General features: G+C 37.4%; 1 protein-coding gene and 1 long non-coding RNA gene across 4 annotated transcripts in view; one reads left to right on the top strand and one right to left on the bottom strand.

Annotated features, from left to right (window-relative positions):
• Nucleotides 1-18964, top strand: part of LOC106884070 (LIM and senescent cell antigen-like-containing domain protein 1) — an 86403-nt gene that overhangs the window by 23530 nt on the left and 43909 nt on the right. Inside the window, exon 1 of one of the 2 annotated variants that reach the window (XM_089366028.1) lies at nt 15977-17116. The exons of the other annotated variant lie outside the window; for it this stretch is intronic. Coding sequence (XP_089222154.1) covers nt 17001-17116 — 116 coding nt within the window. The 5' untranslated portion in view covers nt 15977-17000. Of the gene's footprint in view, nt 1-15976; nt 17117-18964 lie in introns of those variants that run through there. 2 annotated transcript variants of the gene reach the window in all.
• Nucleotides 1-18964, bottom strand: part of LOC128249904 (uncharacterized) — a 51585-nt gene that overhangs the window by 31723 nt on the left and 898 nt on the right. The window contains exon 2 of one of the 2 annotated variants that reach the window (XR_008266053.2): nt 13540-13580. The exons of the other annotated variant lie outside the window; for it this stretch is intronic. This is a non-coding gene — a long non-coding RNA (uncharacterized LOC128249904). The remainder of the gene's footprint in view (nt 1-13539; nt 13581-18964) is intronic. 2 annotated transcript variants of the gene reach the window in all.

Here is an 18964-nt window from a genome sequence, read left to right as displayed (position 1 = left end):
TGTCCTATCGACATCTTCACCATATCCCTGGCCTGAGAAGCTAAGGAGTTGCTAGCGCTTACCCAAGGTACCATCCCTGTCTATAAATGGAAGGGTCGACTTACTCTCCCTTTTGTGGCCTGCAACTGATGTGGGTACTGTAATGGATACACTACAATGCCCACATCAGTGGTATATCATTCATCATCATTTAACATCCATTGTCCATGCTGGCATGGGTTGACTGGTTTGACCAGAGCTGGTGGTGGGGCTGCACCAGATTGGTTTGGCATGGTTGCCTTTCCTAATGCCAACCACTTTACAGAGTTTGCTGGGTGCTTTTGCTTGGCAACTGCACAGGCACTTTTACATGGTACCACACAGGCGCTTTCACATGGCACCGCACAGGCGCTTTTGCATGGCACTGCACAGGTGCTTTCACATGGCGTCACATGGGCAATTTATGTGGTGCTGCACAGGCATTTTTTTTGTGGCACCAACTGGTTGCTTTCATGTGACACTACATGGAGGCTTTTACTTGGTACCACACAGGCGCTTTTACGTGACTCTGCTACAGGTGCTTTACACCACCAGAAGGATCAGTCTTAACACTTCTGCTGCAGGATATGGGTAAAACATACAAAACATGTGATAGCACAATGATATAAATGTTATAATCTATTGAGTGTCCTATAACCGGTGTCACCCCTGAAGAGTTATTTATTTTAGATATTAGGTAGTTTATTATTAGTTGAGTTAGTTCGTATAAAACATGTGACACTACCATAATATGAATTCTGTTCCATCCTGGTTATTCCCACCCTCTCTTTTATAATGTGAGTAGCCATGCATGTTCTGGTTCCTTTCTCATACTTTAATGCCTCACTTCCTGCCTCCCTCCTAACTTTAGGCCCATTCAGTCAAAGGGGTATCTTTGTCTTGCAAGTTGGTAGCAAGAAAGGAACATCCAATGTACTTTGCAGGGCAGTTGGTTTTAGGAAGGACATCTAGCCATAGAAACTATGCCAAAAGCAGACATTGAAGCGTGATGCAATGTTTGGAATATTTAGATCTTGTCAGTGTATCTATTCCATGCTATGCCAGCATAGAACATAGACATGATGATGATGATATTGTGGTGTCATATAACCCCATTCTGTCCATAGTGTCACCACTAAAGAGTTCATCATCATTAATATATTCAGTTTGTGAACAATTTGACTAATTGGTTGAGTTGCTAGAGCATTAGAGAGAATGCCTTGAAATGTTTGTTCCTGTTGTTTTTAAGTTTAATTCTACCAAAGTCAACTTCATCTTTCATCTTTTTGGGGTTGATAATGTACCAGTCCAAGATGATGAATTGGTGGAATTATTTAAGTGTCACACAGGATAATTTGGGGCTAACTGTTCTAGTTCTTTGCATTCTGAGTTCAAATTCCACCACCCCCTGTTGCCTGAAAAATGGGTCACTTGAGATCTGGCAAAAAAAAAAAAAAGGGATTGTGACAGGCTTTGGAAGTCCTTAAGCAAGTGCACTAAATATTTTTAGCTTTATAATTCACAGCGGCAGCACATCTGCTGGCAAGGGAGAAAGAAAGGGACCTTTTAAGTCCTGTGCAATTTCTCTCTTCTCCTTCTATCTCATTTTTTTTCTCTCTCTTTCTCTTTCTCTGAAAGATTGTGTTGGAGAAGTTTTGCTAGTTGAAAAATGTGTGAGGAAAAAGTTTTGCTGGTTCGTTAAGGTAGATAGACTGAGAGAGTGAACGAAGTGTGAAAAAGATAGATTTTACTGATTCAGATAAATAGATAAAGAGAGATTTTGAAGCTTCACAATTCACTGGATCTTTACTGCAATGGCAAAATTACTACATCATAGATTAGAGATTATTTTCTGTTTCACAACAGGGGGAGAGAGACATATCAGAAAAAGATATTTTATTGGCTAGAGCTGTTGTGTGTTTGAGAAAAAGACAGAGGAGAGATAGTGATGTGTATATTTGTATATATATATATATGAAATATATGTTTATATATTTCTGGCTCAACAACAGAGCAATGTCTATTTTTGTCAGCAATAACCCAGAAAATATAATGAGCAATTCTTCAAAAACCTTCATGTGAGGCGAGAATACACAAAGGAAAATGGAGGAATGTTTTTATGTCTGCTAAAACACACTTAGTTTATTCAAATAGATTTTCAATAGTAGGTGGATTTTGGTTAATAGATTCCATCTTCGCAAAAACCAAACCAAGCAAAACAAAAAAACACTGCATTTTATACATACACACACATATGTATTTATATGTGTGTGTGTGTGTGTATATCATCATCATCATCATCATCATCATTTAACATCTGCTTTCCATGCTAGCATGGGTTGGACGATTTGACTGAGGACTGGTGAAACCAGATATATATATATATATATATATATATATATATATATATATATATATATATACTTTATTTCAAGAACTGTTTATAAACCAGAGGAAAAGAAAAGATAGAGAGTCAGATAAAAGTGTTATTTAGAGCTGAAAAGTAGATCGAAGGTTGTAGAAATACCATCAGATGTGAAGGTCATTTCTGAAAAATGACTAAATATGTTACTAACAGTCAGTACTAAAACAAATGGGTGATGTACTGGAATATAAATCAGTTCACCGATACTACTGTAATATACCTCATCAGTATCATTGTATGCTGCTACCTTCTTTCCATGACCCACCCATCCACCCACCTATATTCAACAACCACACACCAGTGAAGAAACCTATAGGTAGTTTGCTCATCCTGTTAGAAATAATAGCTGGATTCCCCTCATTAATCTCTTCCATGTTTTTATTTATGTTCTTCCAATTCCTCTGGGTTGTCATTTAGTATCCCTCAGAGGTAAAGGAGCCAACATCTTTCCATTCTTCATCCTTCTGCTGTTTAGCCCCAAGTTAGCTCTAATCCAATTGATCTTTCTAATAGCCAGAATACTTCTATCAAGAGCAGATACTGCAGTTATTAGCTTTGAAGACATAATGATAGACCAATGTTGCATAAATCCTATAATTAATGGTACATATGGTACATTTGTTAATGTGCTGAAGACGAATATATGTTATTGTGGATTGTAGAAGAAACCCGTCTCAGAAACCATTAATATTTCTCTCCAAGATGGTGAACTAGCAGAATTGTTTGCATGTCAGACAAAATGAATAGTAGCATCTCTTCCTTCTCATTCTGTTCTGAGTTCAAATTCCACTGAGGTTGACCTTGTTTTTCTTTCCACTGGGACCAATAAAATAAAGTATCACGTACTGGTGTTGATGTAATTGACTCCCACCTCCCTTCAAAATTTCTGGCCATGTGCCAAAATTAGAATCTCTTGTATTTCTATAAAATGATTAGATTTTAACTGGGAGTGCTAATCCTCATATTTCCTGGTTACACCCAAATAGTTCATCTAATCTGAGAAACACTCAATCAAGTCAATGTGGGGTAATCTCTATGTGATCGCTCATCCTGCTAGAAATAGTAGCAAAATCTCCCTCAAAATACACCCTATGTTTTGAAAAATCAAAAGCAATGCATATTGACGATTGTAGTGCTAGAGACACTTTGTATGGAAATATACACAGCATAACCACAGTCCATTGACTGAAACAAGTAAAAGAATAAAAGAATGACTGGAACATCTTTGAACAAGTGTCTTCTGCCATTGCCCTTGGATGGAATACAGGTAACTGACACTGTGGAAGCTTGTAGCAAGCATGCATGCTTGTGTGTGTTGTGAGACCTTAGATATGCATAGAGAATCTTGCTTCAGTGTGTGTTGGCAGAGCAGTGTTGTGGTTTTGAGAGGCCCCCATGTTAGACTATGGCTGTCTGTGTTGTGTTATCACAGTGAGACAACACTGGTTTGTCCTTTTTTTGAAGTCCTGAGCAACATTGTATAAAAGATCAGCAGTTGCCCACACAGCAGATCTCCCTCTTCTGTCCCATTCATGATATCCAAAGGCTGAAGAACAGTTGATACAGCATGGCAGTAATGTTGTTGCAGGAGTTGCCACAATAAACATGAAGACAACGTCAAGTTTCCCTAGAGACTGTAGCTCCAGATTTCTCCCCAGGGTTTAGTTTGACCCCTTTCCCATGATTGGATATGGCCACAAGGCTGCAGTGTTTTGAAATCAGTGTTTCCTTTCTCCTATGACAAGTTCTATCTGCTTGAAGCAACAGTTTCATGACAGCAAGATACCTAGTTTTGCCCTTTCTCATATCAGTATAAACAGTTCCACCAGACTTTGTTCGTATGTATGTATGTGTGTTTGTGTGTCCCCCACAGCATGGTATCTTGGGCAAGTGACTTCTACTATATATAGCCTCAAGTAAAAAAAACAAAAAACTGAGTACATATGGTAAATGGAAACTGAAAGAAGCTTAACGTGTGTGTATACATCATTATCATCATTTGACTGAGGTCTGGAGAGCCAGCGGCTGCACCAGGCTCCAATCTGATTTGGCAATGTTTCTACAGTTGGATGCCCTTCCTAATGCCAACCTCTCTGAAAGTGTAGTGGGTGCTTTTTACGTGCCACCATCACAGGAGCCAGTCAGGCAGTCCTGGCATCAGTCACGTTCAGACGGTGCTTTTTATGTGCCACTGGCACGGGGGCCAGTCAGTGGGTACTAGCATATATATATATATATATATATATATATATATATATATATTATGTATGTATCTATCTGTGTGTTTGTATTTACCCACCACACAGCTTGATGCCTGGTGTTGGTTTGTTTATATCCCCGTAACTTAGCACTTCAGCAAAAGAGGGCAGTAGAATAAGTACCAGACTTAGAAAAGAAAAATAAGCACTGGGGTTGATTTGTTTGATAAAAGTAAAAGATAAAGATATATACATGTAATGTGTGTATACACACATACATATATCTATATCTATATTTATCTATCTATCTATATATATATATATATACAAATTAAAAGGGTAAAGGATTATCAATTTATTAATTAATAAATCAATTAACAATTAACAATTTTTACCAAGCCCATCGGTATGAAAGCACCATTATTGGTGGAGAACTTATTTAAAAGCTCATATATATTTATAAATATAATTAAGGGATCAGCAAATATTTGCTTCACCATATACCGAAGTTCAGAAATAGCAGCTAAAAAAGCTGAGAATCCCACAGATAGCATCACTTGAAACTCACAAAGGCAAAAACAAGAAGAAAAAACAATGAAAACTAACCAATTCCGATGTTTAACAGTAAACGCGTTTCTAGATCATGATTGATAATAATCAATTTCCTTCATCAGTACTGTATTCCAGTAGTAAATTTGACTATGCTAGCAAACTGTATAAGCATGGACTAGTAACATTCCACACCAACACAGGTCTGAAAGCATAACCGAATCCACCATGGTCAGCTAGTCTAACTGTCCTTCCCTCAAGAAATTACCATGTGCGCGTTTACTGTTAAACATCGGAATTGGTTAGTTTTCATTGTTTTTTCTTCTTGTTTTTGCCTTTGTGAGTTACAAGTGATGCTATCTGTGGGATTCTCAGCTTTTTTAGCTGGTATTTCTGAACTTCGGTATATGGTGAAGCAAATATTTGCTGATCCCTTAATTATATTTATATATATATATATATATATATATATGTATATGTGTGTGTGTGTGTGTGTGTGTGTGTGTGTGTGTGTGTGTGTGTGTGTGTGTGTGTGTGTGTGTGTGTGTGTGTGTGTGTGTGTGTGTGTGAAACATTGATGAATGCTATAAAGATTAAGAAAATAGAAAATAAGAAAATAATTGGTAGAATTGGTTACATGCAATAATATTCAAACATAAAAAGTAACTCTTTAGAACTTTCAAGTTTGTCTTGTTTTTCTTTTTCCTTTTTTTTTTCCATAAACGCCTAAGTATTCGAAGTGTCAAGAATTATTAAATGGTTGAGGGGTCAAGTAATTTGGATGTCAACTCAAATAAACTACAGCATGGAGAGAAGTGGGATATTTTACTGGACTTCTTTTCATGTTTCTTCCTTTGACATTTCATGTTTATATCAAGCCTTTGTTAACAGGGGTTTGCATATCTCTGAAACACACTCACAGATACTTACAAACACTCAGAAGTGAGTGAGAATCTAGTTTGGCAAGTTGCCAATCTACATTAGCCTAGATTATATATATATATCTTCAGGGAGGAGTTCAGTTCCTGTTATATGAATGTATAAATAACACAGTTCTGTTTACTTTACTTTCTTCTTCATAGAGGTAAAATAACTGCCATGTTTAAGCACAGTGATGCTAAACATCATTTCCTTTGTCGTTTATCCATCAATTTAAAGTATGTCATCATTCATCCCTTCAATGCAAAAAAAAAAAAAAAAAAGAGTTGGTCTAGTGACACAAGAAAAAGGATGATGGTGCAACTTTACAATTAAAGTCTGGAATGACAGAATTAATTCTTGGCTGTGTGGTTAAGAAGCTTGCTTTGCAGCCACATGATTTTAGATTCAGTCCCACTGTACGGAATCTTGGGTAAATATCTTCTACAGTCTCAGATCAACCAAATGCCTTGTGAGGGAATTTGGTGGATGGAAACTGTGAGGAAACATGCATTTGTGTGTGTGTTTGTGTGTATCATCATCATCTTCGTTTAATGTCTGGTCTCCATACTGGTATAAGTTGGACAGTTTGACATGGAGCTAGCTAGCGGGGAGTTGTCTGGACTCCAACTATCTATTGTGGCATGGACAGTTGAAGTCCTGCTAGCCAACTCTACATATATGTGTGTGTATAAAGAGGGAGAGATTTGGTGTATATGTGTGCTTTGTTTTATCCCCTGCCACTGCTTGACAACCAGTATTGGTAAGGTGTTAAAGATATGATTTTACAAAACTTCTCTGCATCATGATCTGAAATGTAAGTTTTTTTCCTACCCTGATGATGGAGGCTCGATTTATTCAGTGTTTATTTGCTTCCATTACTGGCTGCATATTTTGGTGAACTACATCTACCAACATTATGATGGATCTCCGAGCCCCCGGAAATAGCTGTTGGACTTGTAACACTTAACCTCCTCCCCTTTAGTTTTCTCTGTCGTTTGTACTCTGTGTAAGTTTGATCTATTAATATATAAATATTTATATATTTATACTTAAATATTCATTGTCTGAAAATCTTCAGTCTTTGCTTTCTTTCTATTTACATATATGCATATAAATATTTTGTATATCTAGCCCAAGCTGTAATATTTAATTTGTTTATCCACATAATTGCCCCTCTCTCTTTCTCTCCCTCTCCATACATACATACATACATATATGATGATGATAGTGACATCCACACATATATTTCCTTTATGAATACTTGAAACCAACCTCTGATCTACGATATTTCATGTTTTCATCTGTACATGGCTGAGTCACTCAAAATATAAGCAGTGCAGGAAATTCTTTTTAATAAAATTCTTTCTTTTGCATTGAAAGGAGTTGCGTTTGTGTCTGTGTTTGTCCCCCACCACTACTTGACAGCCTGTGTTGGTTGGTTTATGCTCTCATAAGCTAGCAGTTCAGCACAAGAGACTGATAAAATAAGTATCAGGCTTAAAAAAATAAATAAATACTGGGTCCAATTTGTTCAATTAAAATTCTTTAAGATGGTGCCCCAGCATGGCTGCAGTCTAATAGACAAGTACTAGAAAAGAAACACACACACACACACACACACACACACACACACACACACACATTATATATATATGCACGAGAATGGCTGTGTGGTTGAGAAGTTTTACTTTCTAACCACATGGTTTCATGTTCAGTCTCACTGCGTGGTACTTTTGGAAAATGTATCTTCTACAATAGCCTCAGATTGACTAAAGCCTTGTAAGTGTATTTGATGGACAGGAAACTGAAAGAAGCCTATCGTCATCATCATCATCCTCATCATCATCATCCTTTAACATCTGTTTTCCATGGTGGCATGGGTTGGACAGCTTGACAGAAGCTGGTAAGCCAGAGGACCGCACTAAGATCCACTCTGTTTTGGCATGGATTTTATAGCTGATTACCTTCCCAATGCCAACCACTTTACAGATTGGGCTTGGTGCTTCTCATGTGGTACCAGCACTGGTGAAATCTGTGTGTAAAATTTTTTCTTAAATATATGTATGCATACATATGTGTGTGTGTGTGCACGCGCATGCATGACTGCCTGTTTTTGTTACCTCATCTTGATACCATGTGATAGTTGTCACCATCATGCAAGCAGTATTTTCATTTCCAATCTTTGTAAATGTGTCTGGTGATGGGGAAATATACCTTGCTTGGAAATGGATGAGGGTTGACAACAGGGCATGTGGCCATGGAAAGTCTGCCTCAAAGAATTCTGTTTAATGCATGCAAACATGGAATAGTGGACAAAAACAGTGCTAATGATAATGATGTGTCAGGATATATGTATGTATATGTCTACATATATATGTGTATGTGAAGGCGCATGGTTTAGTGGTTAGGGCATTCGGCTCATGATCATCACGTCATGAGTTCAATTCCTGGCGACACATTGTCTCCTTGAGCAAAACACTTTATTTCACATTGCTCCAGTCCATTCAGCTGGCAAAAATGAGTAGTACCTGTATTTCAAAGAGCCGGCCTTGTCACACTCTGTGTCATGCTGAATCTCCCTGAGAACTACGTTAGGGGCACACGTGTCTGTGGAGTGCTCAGCCACTTGCACGTTAATTTCACAAGCAAGCTGTTCCGTTGATTGTATCAGCTGAGACCCTCGTCGTCGTAACCGACGGAGTGCTCCTATATATGTGTATGTATGTATGCATGCATGCATATTTTTACCTTTTACTTGTTTGTCATTAGACTGCATCCATGCTGGGGCACCACCTTGAAGAATCTTTAGTCAAATGAAGTGACCCCAGTATTTTTTTTTAAGCTTGATACTTATCTGAACCACTAAGTTATGGAGACATAAACATACCAACATCAGTTGTCAAGCAGAGAGGTGGGTGGCAAACGCACACACAAAGACATATATACGATGGGCTTCTTTCAGTTTCTATCTGCCAAATCTACTTGCAAGGCTTTGGTCTGCCCAAGGAGGCCACATAGTGGGACTGAACTCAGAACCATGTGACTGTGTCATTCGATTTTATAATGTTTTATAAATTACACCAGAATGCTTGGTATGATATTGGGCAGTTTTCATATCACATTACCCTATGTAAGATAGCAGGTTGTTACTTGAGGGAGATTTTGCTGCTATTTCTAAACAGGTTCAACAACTACTTTTTCATTGGCTTGTTGGTCAGTTTTGTAGGTTGAACAGTCTCAGAGGCAAACTAACTAAAAGGCAAAGATAATTTTAGACTCACTATTTATATAGCATAGAGTTTCTTTTCTGCATCACTCCTACACCACAAAATTGAGGGATTGTATAATTGGTGTTGGTGGTGATAGTAACATTATTTATTTATTTATTAATTAATTAGTTGTTTATTGAGTGGTATATTACAGTAAGTCATGTAAATATTTTGTAGTTTCAGCAGCCAAAATGGCAAATGTGTTATTCTGCAGACTGGCTACAGAAATGTGGTGATATTGTTGCGGTTCAGAAGCTCACTTTGTAACCATGCAGTTTTAGGTTCAGTCCCACTGTGTGGCACCTTGAGCAAGTATCTTCTCCTATAGTCCCTGGCCGACTAAATCATTGTGAGTGACTTTGATAGCCAGAAACTGTATAGAAGCCCATCAAATGTGTGTGTGTGCATGTTTGTGTTTGTCCCCTTACTAGTTGACAACCAGTGTTGGTTTGTTTATGTACTTGTAACTTAGTAGTGGTTCAGCAAAAGAGACTGATAAAATAAGTGCCAGGCTTAAAAAATAAGTACTGGAGTTGATTTGTTTGACTAAATTTTTCAAGGTGGTGCTCCAGCATGGCTGCAGTCCAGTGACTCTAACAAAAGATAAAATAGTAATGGCATTTGTTGTTGTTTAGACCCTGGTCAGTTTAAAATCTACCAGGACTCTGGTCATAAGCATTCCAGCTGTGTATTTTAATGTATCTTGGACTACAGTATAGATATGACATTCTTTTTTTTTTTTTTTAAGCTACGAGATAGGGTGTAATTTGAGAGATATTTGGCTGCTATTTCCAGTATGCTAAGGAACCATATAGAGCAGTGCTACTCAGAGTGGTGGTCCATGGACCAGCACCAGTCTGTGAGCCATCAGCTGCCAGTACGCGGCAAGTTTCCAGAAAAGAAAGAAACATTATAAAATGCTTTTGTAATATTGTATTATTTGTTTACAAAATAAATTTAAGATAAAAAAATTGTCAACTTTTATTATATCCATTATATATATTGTTTCCGGTATAAATTAATATTACTAAGAAATATTACTGGTCCCTGGCACATTGGAAAAAAAAACTGCTGGTACACCACATCAGATAGTTTGAGAAGTTTTGACAATGATAATCTACATGACCTGAAGGATATTTGTGGAAAATTTCATTAAAAAAAGTACCTGTTTTCCTGAAACTTATAAGGTGACAAAGTCAGGGGTGAGGACTCACCTGTGTAGACATGCCTTCAGTTCGATCAATTGAAATACCTGCTCGCTGAATTATCATTTAAATGGCTGTGTATTCCACAAACGTATGCATTACTTTACTCTGCAGGTGAGTTAGCCTGACGCAGTGTGTGGCAGAGCTGTACTTTTGATATACAAGTACAGATTTTTTAAAATCCATCTTTTTGGTCACTCAACTCAGATTAAATACTACTTGTATTAATGTGATTTGTGATATTAATTTTAAATCTCAGGGAGATAACTCTGACACTGTCTGTGACAATTTTGCTCTTAGTCTTTTTAGTATATCTCTGTTGTCTCCCTTACCTTGTTCGTTCTAATCAGGCAGCTGCTAATATTAACCTCATCTTGATATCGGATTAATTTAGTAATGTCAACAATGTCAAAACTCCAGCGACTCAGATCCACAGTTTCTTCTTCTTCGTCCAGAAGATTCTATGCCTTTACGAACTACCCACATGCACCAGACACACAATGACACGACACACGTTATCCCCCACCAAAAGATAATGTACTAAACATTTCTTTCATTCGTAAATTCATTCCCCACCTTATGGTTTCCTTGCAGTCTTATGTGCATAAATGTCCTGACGTAAACATAAGGAGACTGTGGTACCTTGTAGAATATGTCACTATGGTTATGAAGTATAGTAGTGGAATAAAGTATAGTGTGGTACCATGTAAACTATGTCAATATGATAATGAAGTGTTGTACTGGGATAGACTGGCACCCTGTAAAAATATGTCAAAATGGTAATGAAGCAACCTATCTGGAATAGTAGGTTTTTTAGGTTTTCTATTTTTTTTACTTTACAACCTAATTTCATTTAATTCATTATCTTCTCTTTTCCCAGATAACCTTTATCGTGGTGGTAGTGGTGGTTGAGGAATTTGATGCAATGTGGTACTGTGTGTGTGTGGTGGTGGTGGTGTAATGTGATGTGGTGGTGATAGTTGTAACAATGGAATCTGGTGTAAACGTTTTGGTGATAGTGGTGTTGTTAAAATCTTGTCTAATGTAGTTTAATGGTGTGGTGGTAGTGGTGGCAGAAATGAAATCTCATATGTGATTGTGGTGGTGGTGGTGGTGGCAGCAATGGTGTGGTGCTAGTTGTGGTGGTGGTGGATGAAACTGGTGTAATGTGGCATTGCTGTGATGGTGGTGGTGGTGGTGGTTTTAGCATTGTAATGGTGTAATGTGTTGGTGACGGTACAGGGATTTGATCTAATGTAGCAGGTGGGATAGTGTTGTTGTTGTGGTGGTGGTGGCGGCGGTGGTGTGGTGGTGGTGGTGGGTATTGTTTCTGCCCCCCCCCCCCGTCACTCTTGATCAATTAAAACTACGATCAGTGGCATATTAGCTGTGATCAACCTTGTCTTTCCATTTATGCAATATGCTAATTCCTTACTTAAAACAGTAAGATGTGATTTGAGGGAAAATTGGCTGTTATATTTAACAGATCAGACGACCACATGGAGGCTTTCCTCATTGGTTTGGTGGTTTTTGTGGCTGTGATGCTGCTAGTGGGGCAATCTAATGTAAAGTTGCGATGATGGTAGTGGTGGTACTGCTATTGGTGGTGGGGTTGATATTGATTAAGCAAAAGAGTTATTTTATTTCATCATCATTATCATCATTTAACCTCCACTTTTCCATTCTTGCATGGGTCAAGCAGAATTTTTTGAGGCAGATTTCCTGCTTCTGGATGCTGTTCCTGTCGCCAACCCTCACCAGTTTCCAAGCCGAGTAATACTTCCCCATGACCAAACATATTTTTCACAGAAGATTAGAATCAAATAACATGCTCTTTTACAACTATCATGCTCTTTTACAACTACCATGCAATGCCAAGACAAGGGTACACACACACACACACATGATAGGCTTCTTTCAGTTTCCATCTACCAAATCCAATCACAAGGCTTTTTTGTTGGCCCACAGTTATAGGAGAAGACACCTACCAAAGGTGCCAAGCAACGGGACTGAACCCAAGATTACATGGTTGTAAAACACGCAGCCATGCCTGTGCCTATGAATGCTAAATCCAAATATAAGTACTCTAGATCAGGGGTTTAAAAAGGGGTCAGTGAATATAGTGTATATTCATATTTGTAATAAACATAGTCACCCATTCCCCAACTCACACCCTTCCATGCATTCTTGCTACCTCCACACACCCAGACTGTCAATTCTTCTTTCTCCATTTACTTCACACCTCATACTTTGAGGATCCACACAGACACCGCATCGCCACTCTTTGCATCTCCTCCTCACTCCACCCCAATCACCCCACCACCATCTCTTCTAAAATGTGAATTGTCCTGTAGCTCCTCTACAACTAGAAACCTATCTCTGCTCTGGTTCCTCTCATACTTTCATCCTTCATCTACTTGCATAAAATTGCCTCCCTTGAGGTTTGTAGTCTTGCAAGCTGCAAGGCAACCTTACCGGTGCTGATGACGCACACACACAAAAAAAAACAAGAATAGCAGAAAAAAACATGCATACCCAGTACAATCTGTTAAGTGGTTGGCATCAGGAAAAGCATCTAGCCAAAGAAATCATGCAAAAGTAGACAGTGGAGTATGATGCAGTCTTTGGTGCCATTGGATCCTATCAAACCATCCAACCCATGCCATCATGGAACATAAACATTAAATGGTGATGATGATGATGATGGTACTATAGAAGTAAAAAAAAAAAAACAACTATTCTGTTTATCAAGAGTGGTGGTCAGTGAGTAAAAATTTCCCAAATTCATGATACCAAGCTTGTTTTTCCAGCAAAATGTGGAATAATTTGTATAACCAAAGAATAGTAATATTTGGTGTTATGTGAAAGTTATAAGGTTAGCTAAATGCAAACTGTGTTGTTTTATGAGCAAACCATGGAGTAGTAACTAGAAAGTGTAGACATAAGGCCCCTACCATTACTTTAACTTCAGTTCATTTGTGAAAGTTCTAGTATCCTAAAATAAAGCAAAAAATTAAAGTAGAAAATACGGAATACAGTAATGATTGAACAAAAACAAGAGAATTGGTAAAAAGAATGGTAATGCTGAAGAAAGATAAAAAAGGATAAAGCTCCTTGAATCATATAGACTCATAAGGCTGGTTTCTGTGGAGTATATATTCCCCAATGGACAAGACACCGGTTCAGTGCAGGATTACTCATTTTTGCTAGCTGAGTGGACTGGAGCAATGTGAAACGAAGTGTTTTGCTCAAGAACACACTGCATCGCCCGGTTCAGGAATTGAAACCTCAGTCTTATGATTATGATTCCAACAACCTAACCACTAAACCATGCACCTTCACTGAAGATGTTGCTTTGTGAAGTAAAACAGTTTAACCCTATTGATACCAACCTGCCTAAGATCACCCCCCGATTCCAAGACAAATTTTTTGCTTTAAAATGATCTAAATTAAAATCTTCTATCAAATTTAATTTATTCCAAAAACCCCAGCTTCATATAATTATAAAATTATTTGACTAAGTTCTGCATTCTTTTTTGAAGATGAATTGAAACAAAGGTTGTGCATTTCAACAGAAATATCGTAACAAAAGGGTTAAAGTAGAAACATATCTAGGTGCAGGCGTGGCTGTGTGGTAAAAAGCTTGCTCCCCAACCATGTGGTTCCGGGTTCATGGCACTTTAGGCAAGTGTCTGCTACTATAGCCTAGGGATGACCAAAACCTTGTGAGTGGATTTGGTAGATGGAAACTGAAAGAAGCCCGTTGTATATATATGTATATATTTATATGTATGTCTTTGTGTCTGTGTTTGTTCTCCACCATCACTTGACAACCAATGTTGGTGTGTTCACATCCCTGTAACTTAGTGGTTCAACAAAAGAGACCAACAGAATAAGTACTAGGCTTACAAAGAATAAGTCCTGGGATCAATTTGTTCCACTAAAAAAAAAAACCTTTAGAGCAGTGCTCCAGCATGACCGCAGTCAAAATGATTGAAACAAGTAAAAGAATAAAAGGAAGAACCATTTTAGAGACAAGTTACACTCAGTTCTTTGTTATTGTAATGAAACAAAGTTGCTTTATTCATTGTTTTTTTTTTCTGGTAGACTTTCCAGATATGAAGACATTTCAGCACAAGCAACCAAGTTTCAAAAGATTTATTTAGATAATACTGAGTTTGAATTTGTACCAAAAATTCTTCACTTTAAGAATTTTAATAAAATTCAGGCCCAAACCTGAAACTCTACAAGCTTCTAATATATTATATGCTCCTATATGCTTCATTCCTAATATTTAAATAGCATTATGGATTCACTTGTGTTTAATGAGAAATAATCTGGTTAGGGACAAGAGTTTGTCTGAGAGGAAATATCTAAAGAATGAACAGAGACCAACAATGGCACAAATATAACTCAACAGACTTGCTTTCATGGCAAGAACTTACAATTTACTGATGTTTTTACAGAAAGTTGCTTCTTGTTGTTTGGATTTTATTTGTTGTCCTTGTGAAAATATATTTATTTTTTATTTTTACATTTTGCTTTTTTTGAAAATATTACCCTTCACAGTACCTGTATGTGGTCCAAGGTCCCACAAGATTTTATCTCTGCTCTGGTGATATCCATTTTTATATTGATGGTTGTGGAAGGAAGCTAGTGTGGTAGTAGTTGTAGAATTTGATGCGTAATACAGTGGGGTTGTACAGTAGTGTAATGTGGGGGTGTGCTGGAATCTAGTATGACATTTGTGTGTACTTGTGGTATTTATGGGTGGTGTCATACAGTGTATATATATATATATATATGTATATATATATATATATGTATATATATAACGTTTGTGTATGGTGGTGCATTTCTCTGCTCTCTTTCTCTCTCTCTCTCCTTCTCCTCACTATCGTCTGTCTAACTGTTTGACACAACCAATTTCTTCCCATTTCTTCTACTCACCTCTATCTTCTCTGCAATTTGACTAATAATGAATGATGTTTGTTATTACAACCCAGTTTCCAAAACTATTTAATATTTATTAGTTAATTGTTGTTGTTGCTTGTTATGTTCGTGATGTTAATAGTATATATATATATATATATGATGGTGATAGTGCTGGTGGTGATGTTTTATCTCATGTCACTTAATTAGGCAGATAAAAGGCGTGCATAAACTCTCACACTTTGACAAATACGTATATACAAACGTGCTCACGCACGCGCGCGCGCGGCCGATACGAGGAACACCCTGAATTTCTGAGTTCAGTGTTATTATTAAGAACTACATCGTTCATTCAGCTGGAAGTAATCATTATATATATATATATATATATATATATATATATATATATATATATATATATATATATATATATATATATATATATATACGCTTGACACTTTTCTGACTGATAAATCTAGAAGCTAACCTGTTCGCAAGGTGCGCTGGGCTTTTACGTATACAGACACCACAGATAAGTTATAGAGATTTACACACACACACACACATCTTAAGCCAAATTGATTCTCGGTCAGTCAAATATCCTCTCTAAGTTATACCGTTAAAATCCCGAGAATTCGAGGGAGGTACTGACTAGTTTTATGTGTAGTGGGCTGGTAGCCTGCGTCGGTAAGAGTCAAAGGAGAAGTAACAGCTGAACTCACTCTCTCTCTCTTTCTCTCTCCCTCTCTCTCCTAAACGTTCAGATACTGTCTTCATTGAAAAGAAAAGAAAAAAACTTTCGTACTTCATTGGTTATTATATCTTTTTTAGCTGAAGATACAGATCTCGGTTATAGTCGTTGTTGTGATGGTTCAAGCCCAGGTCAGACCTGTGGTAAAAAGCATTTCAGGTGTGACCATACCATCCTTTTTATTTTTTGACGAGATGTCTAAGATTACATTAGTTAATGTATCCATCCATCATTCAAGACGTTAGTTTATTTTGAAGGTGGAAGATTTAGCTGCTACATCTTACTGGTCGGGTCACAGCGTCGGAGATCCCCAACCCACCCATAACTTCTGGATATCGATTCCTCGTTTTTCTATTCGTTTTCCTTAGAAATGTGCAAGTCTGTCTAACCGCTATAAGATCTCTGGGGTTGTCGATGTTGCTGCACCGATAGGTGTGAATACATAAAGGAGGGACCGACTAATAATGTAGACTATTCAGATCAAGTATCTGATAGATGCACAGTGACGGAAGGGGCGGGCCTCAATTAAACAGACAGACAGTCAGACGGGTAGAGTTAGATCTGTATCATTCAGATAAAAGAGATAGTTTGTCATTTAGTCAGATTATACAGATTGGTTGTTGGTGTACAGCCAACCGCCACATAAACTTGACCTTAATCAGTGAAGCAGACGAGAAAGGAGGATAAGAAAAAAAAATTGCCGGTTTCAGTTGAATCCATCACCATCGCATCATGGCCAAGTTTGTTCTCCAGCCGCTGGGGTCGACCACTGATAGCCCCTTGTTTCAAAGGAGAAGATTACACAATGAGTCTATGGCTGCTCAAAATTTGGACAATAAGAAAAACGGGTGGGTAATGAATATTGATTTTTTAAAAAAAATGTTTCCTTGTCTCTGTCTGTGTCTCTCTGTCACACACACACACACACACACACACACACACACACACACACACACACACACACACACACACACACACACACACACACGCATATATGTAAAAAAAATAATAAACAAACAAAACAACGTGATATGACAAAGACTAACATATACAAACAACAGCTTAATTAATTATTAATTTATTAATCGGAGTCAGTTATTTAAATGGAACCTCCACCCTGTCCCAGCATCATGCTACCTTTCTTTTCAGAGAACTATAATCGTTCATGTTAGTGGTGGTGTGTTTATTATATGTAGACGTTCATCTGTGCGTAATAGAATACTTTGTGATGGTGATGGTGAAGATTAACATTTACATATGGACACACACACACAAACGTGTATTTAATTGTGTGACTGTTAGTATAACAATTGATTGGTATCGATCTGTCAGGCTTTCTAATGGATGGTGACAAGGTGTATTACTCTTTCTCTACAACAGCTTTCCCTCCCTCTCTTTCTCACATTATTTGTGTATCTGTGAGTGTGTGTATGCATATTTACAATGTGTGTGTGTTGTGACTTTAAACTTCCTCAAAAATTAATATACATGTATGTATGTATGTATGTTATCAATCAGTTTCATTTCTGTATTTCTTGTCCATAGAGAAAGAGCCGGACTCTAACATAGATTCAAGGCTCCTTCATTAGAACTTTTATCAACATCATCTAAGTATTTGTGCATATGTGTGTGTGTGTGCAGTATTTGGTGTTAGTGTATGCGCAGATTTGTATGTTTGTTTTATGGATGCGTTTTAGATGCATGCATATGTATTTATGTGCTAAATTTTTGGAAAGTTTATGTATGTATGTATGTATGCATGCATTCATCTATCTATCCACATCTGTCTGTTCGTCTCTCTCTCTCTCTCTCTCTATATATATATATATATAGTATTTTTGTTTCCCCTTGATATTCTAACATCCTGTAGTTATAAACTTGTTGACAGTTATGAAGAGATGGATGCATTCATACAAAGTCCACCTCACTCAGTTTTCTCCTGAAATATAGGGTATTTGAGCTTTGTAGTAGTAGTAGTAGTAGTAGTAGTAGTAGTAGTAATCCTTTCTACTAAAGGTACAAGGCCTGAAATTTGCAGGGAGGGACCAGTCAATTACATTGGGCCCCCAGTGTTTCATTGGTACTTAATTTATCAATCTCAAAAGGATGAAAGGCAAAGTTGACCCCAGCAGAATTTGAACCCAGAGCATAGCAATGAATAATAATGATAATAATGATGATAGTGGTTTCAAATTTTTCCACAAGGGCACCTATTTGGGTGGGGATGAGTCGATTACATCGACCCCAGTGTTTCACTGGTACTTAATTTATCAACCCTGAAAGGATGAAAGGCAAAGTCGGCCTCGGTGGCATTTGAACCCAGAATATAAAAGAACCAGAAAAAAAAGCCACCAAGCATTTTATTCAACGTGCTAATGATTCTGCCAGCTCACTGACTTAAATAATAATAATAATGATCTTTCTACTATAGGCACAAGGCCTGAAATTTGTGGGGAGGGGGCCAGTCGATTAGGTCGACCCCAGTACGCAACTTGATAATGGTAGGAAGAATAAACGATAACGTTGGTTTTGTCTGGACTTAAACTCAGACTATAGAGAGCTGGGACAAATAGAGTTAGGTGTTATGGGTGTGTATATTGTATGTATGCATGTATGTGTGTCCTTGTACTTTATATGTGTATTATTATTTTACTGACTTAACATTTTCTAAAGTATTTTCTTTACTACTATGCATA

The sequence above is a fragment of the Octopus bimaculoides genome, chromosome 18, assembly GCF_046866305.1.
Source record: "Octopus bimaculoides isolate indiv1 chromosome 18, ASM4686630v1, whole genome shotgun sequence".
Taxonomy (NCBI): Eukaryota; Metazoa; Mollusca; class Cephalopoda; order Octopoda; family Octopodidae; genus Octopus; species Octopus bimaculoides.
Note: the sequence above shows the minus strand (reverse complement) of the source record. Positions and strands in the feature narration are given on the sequence as shown.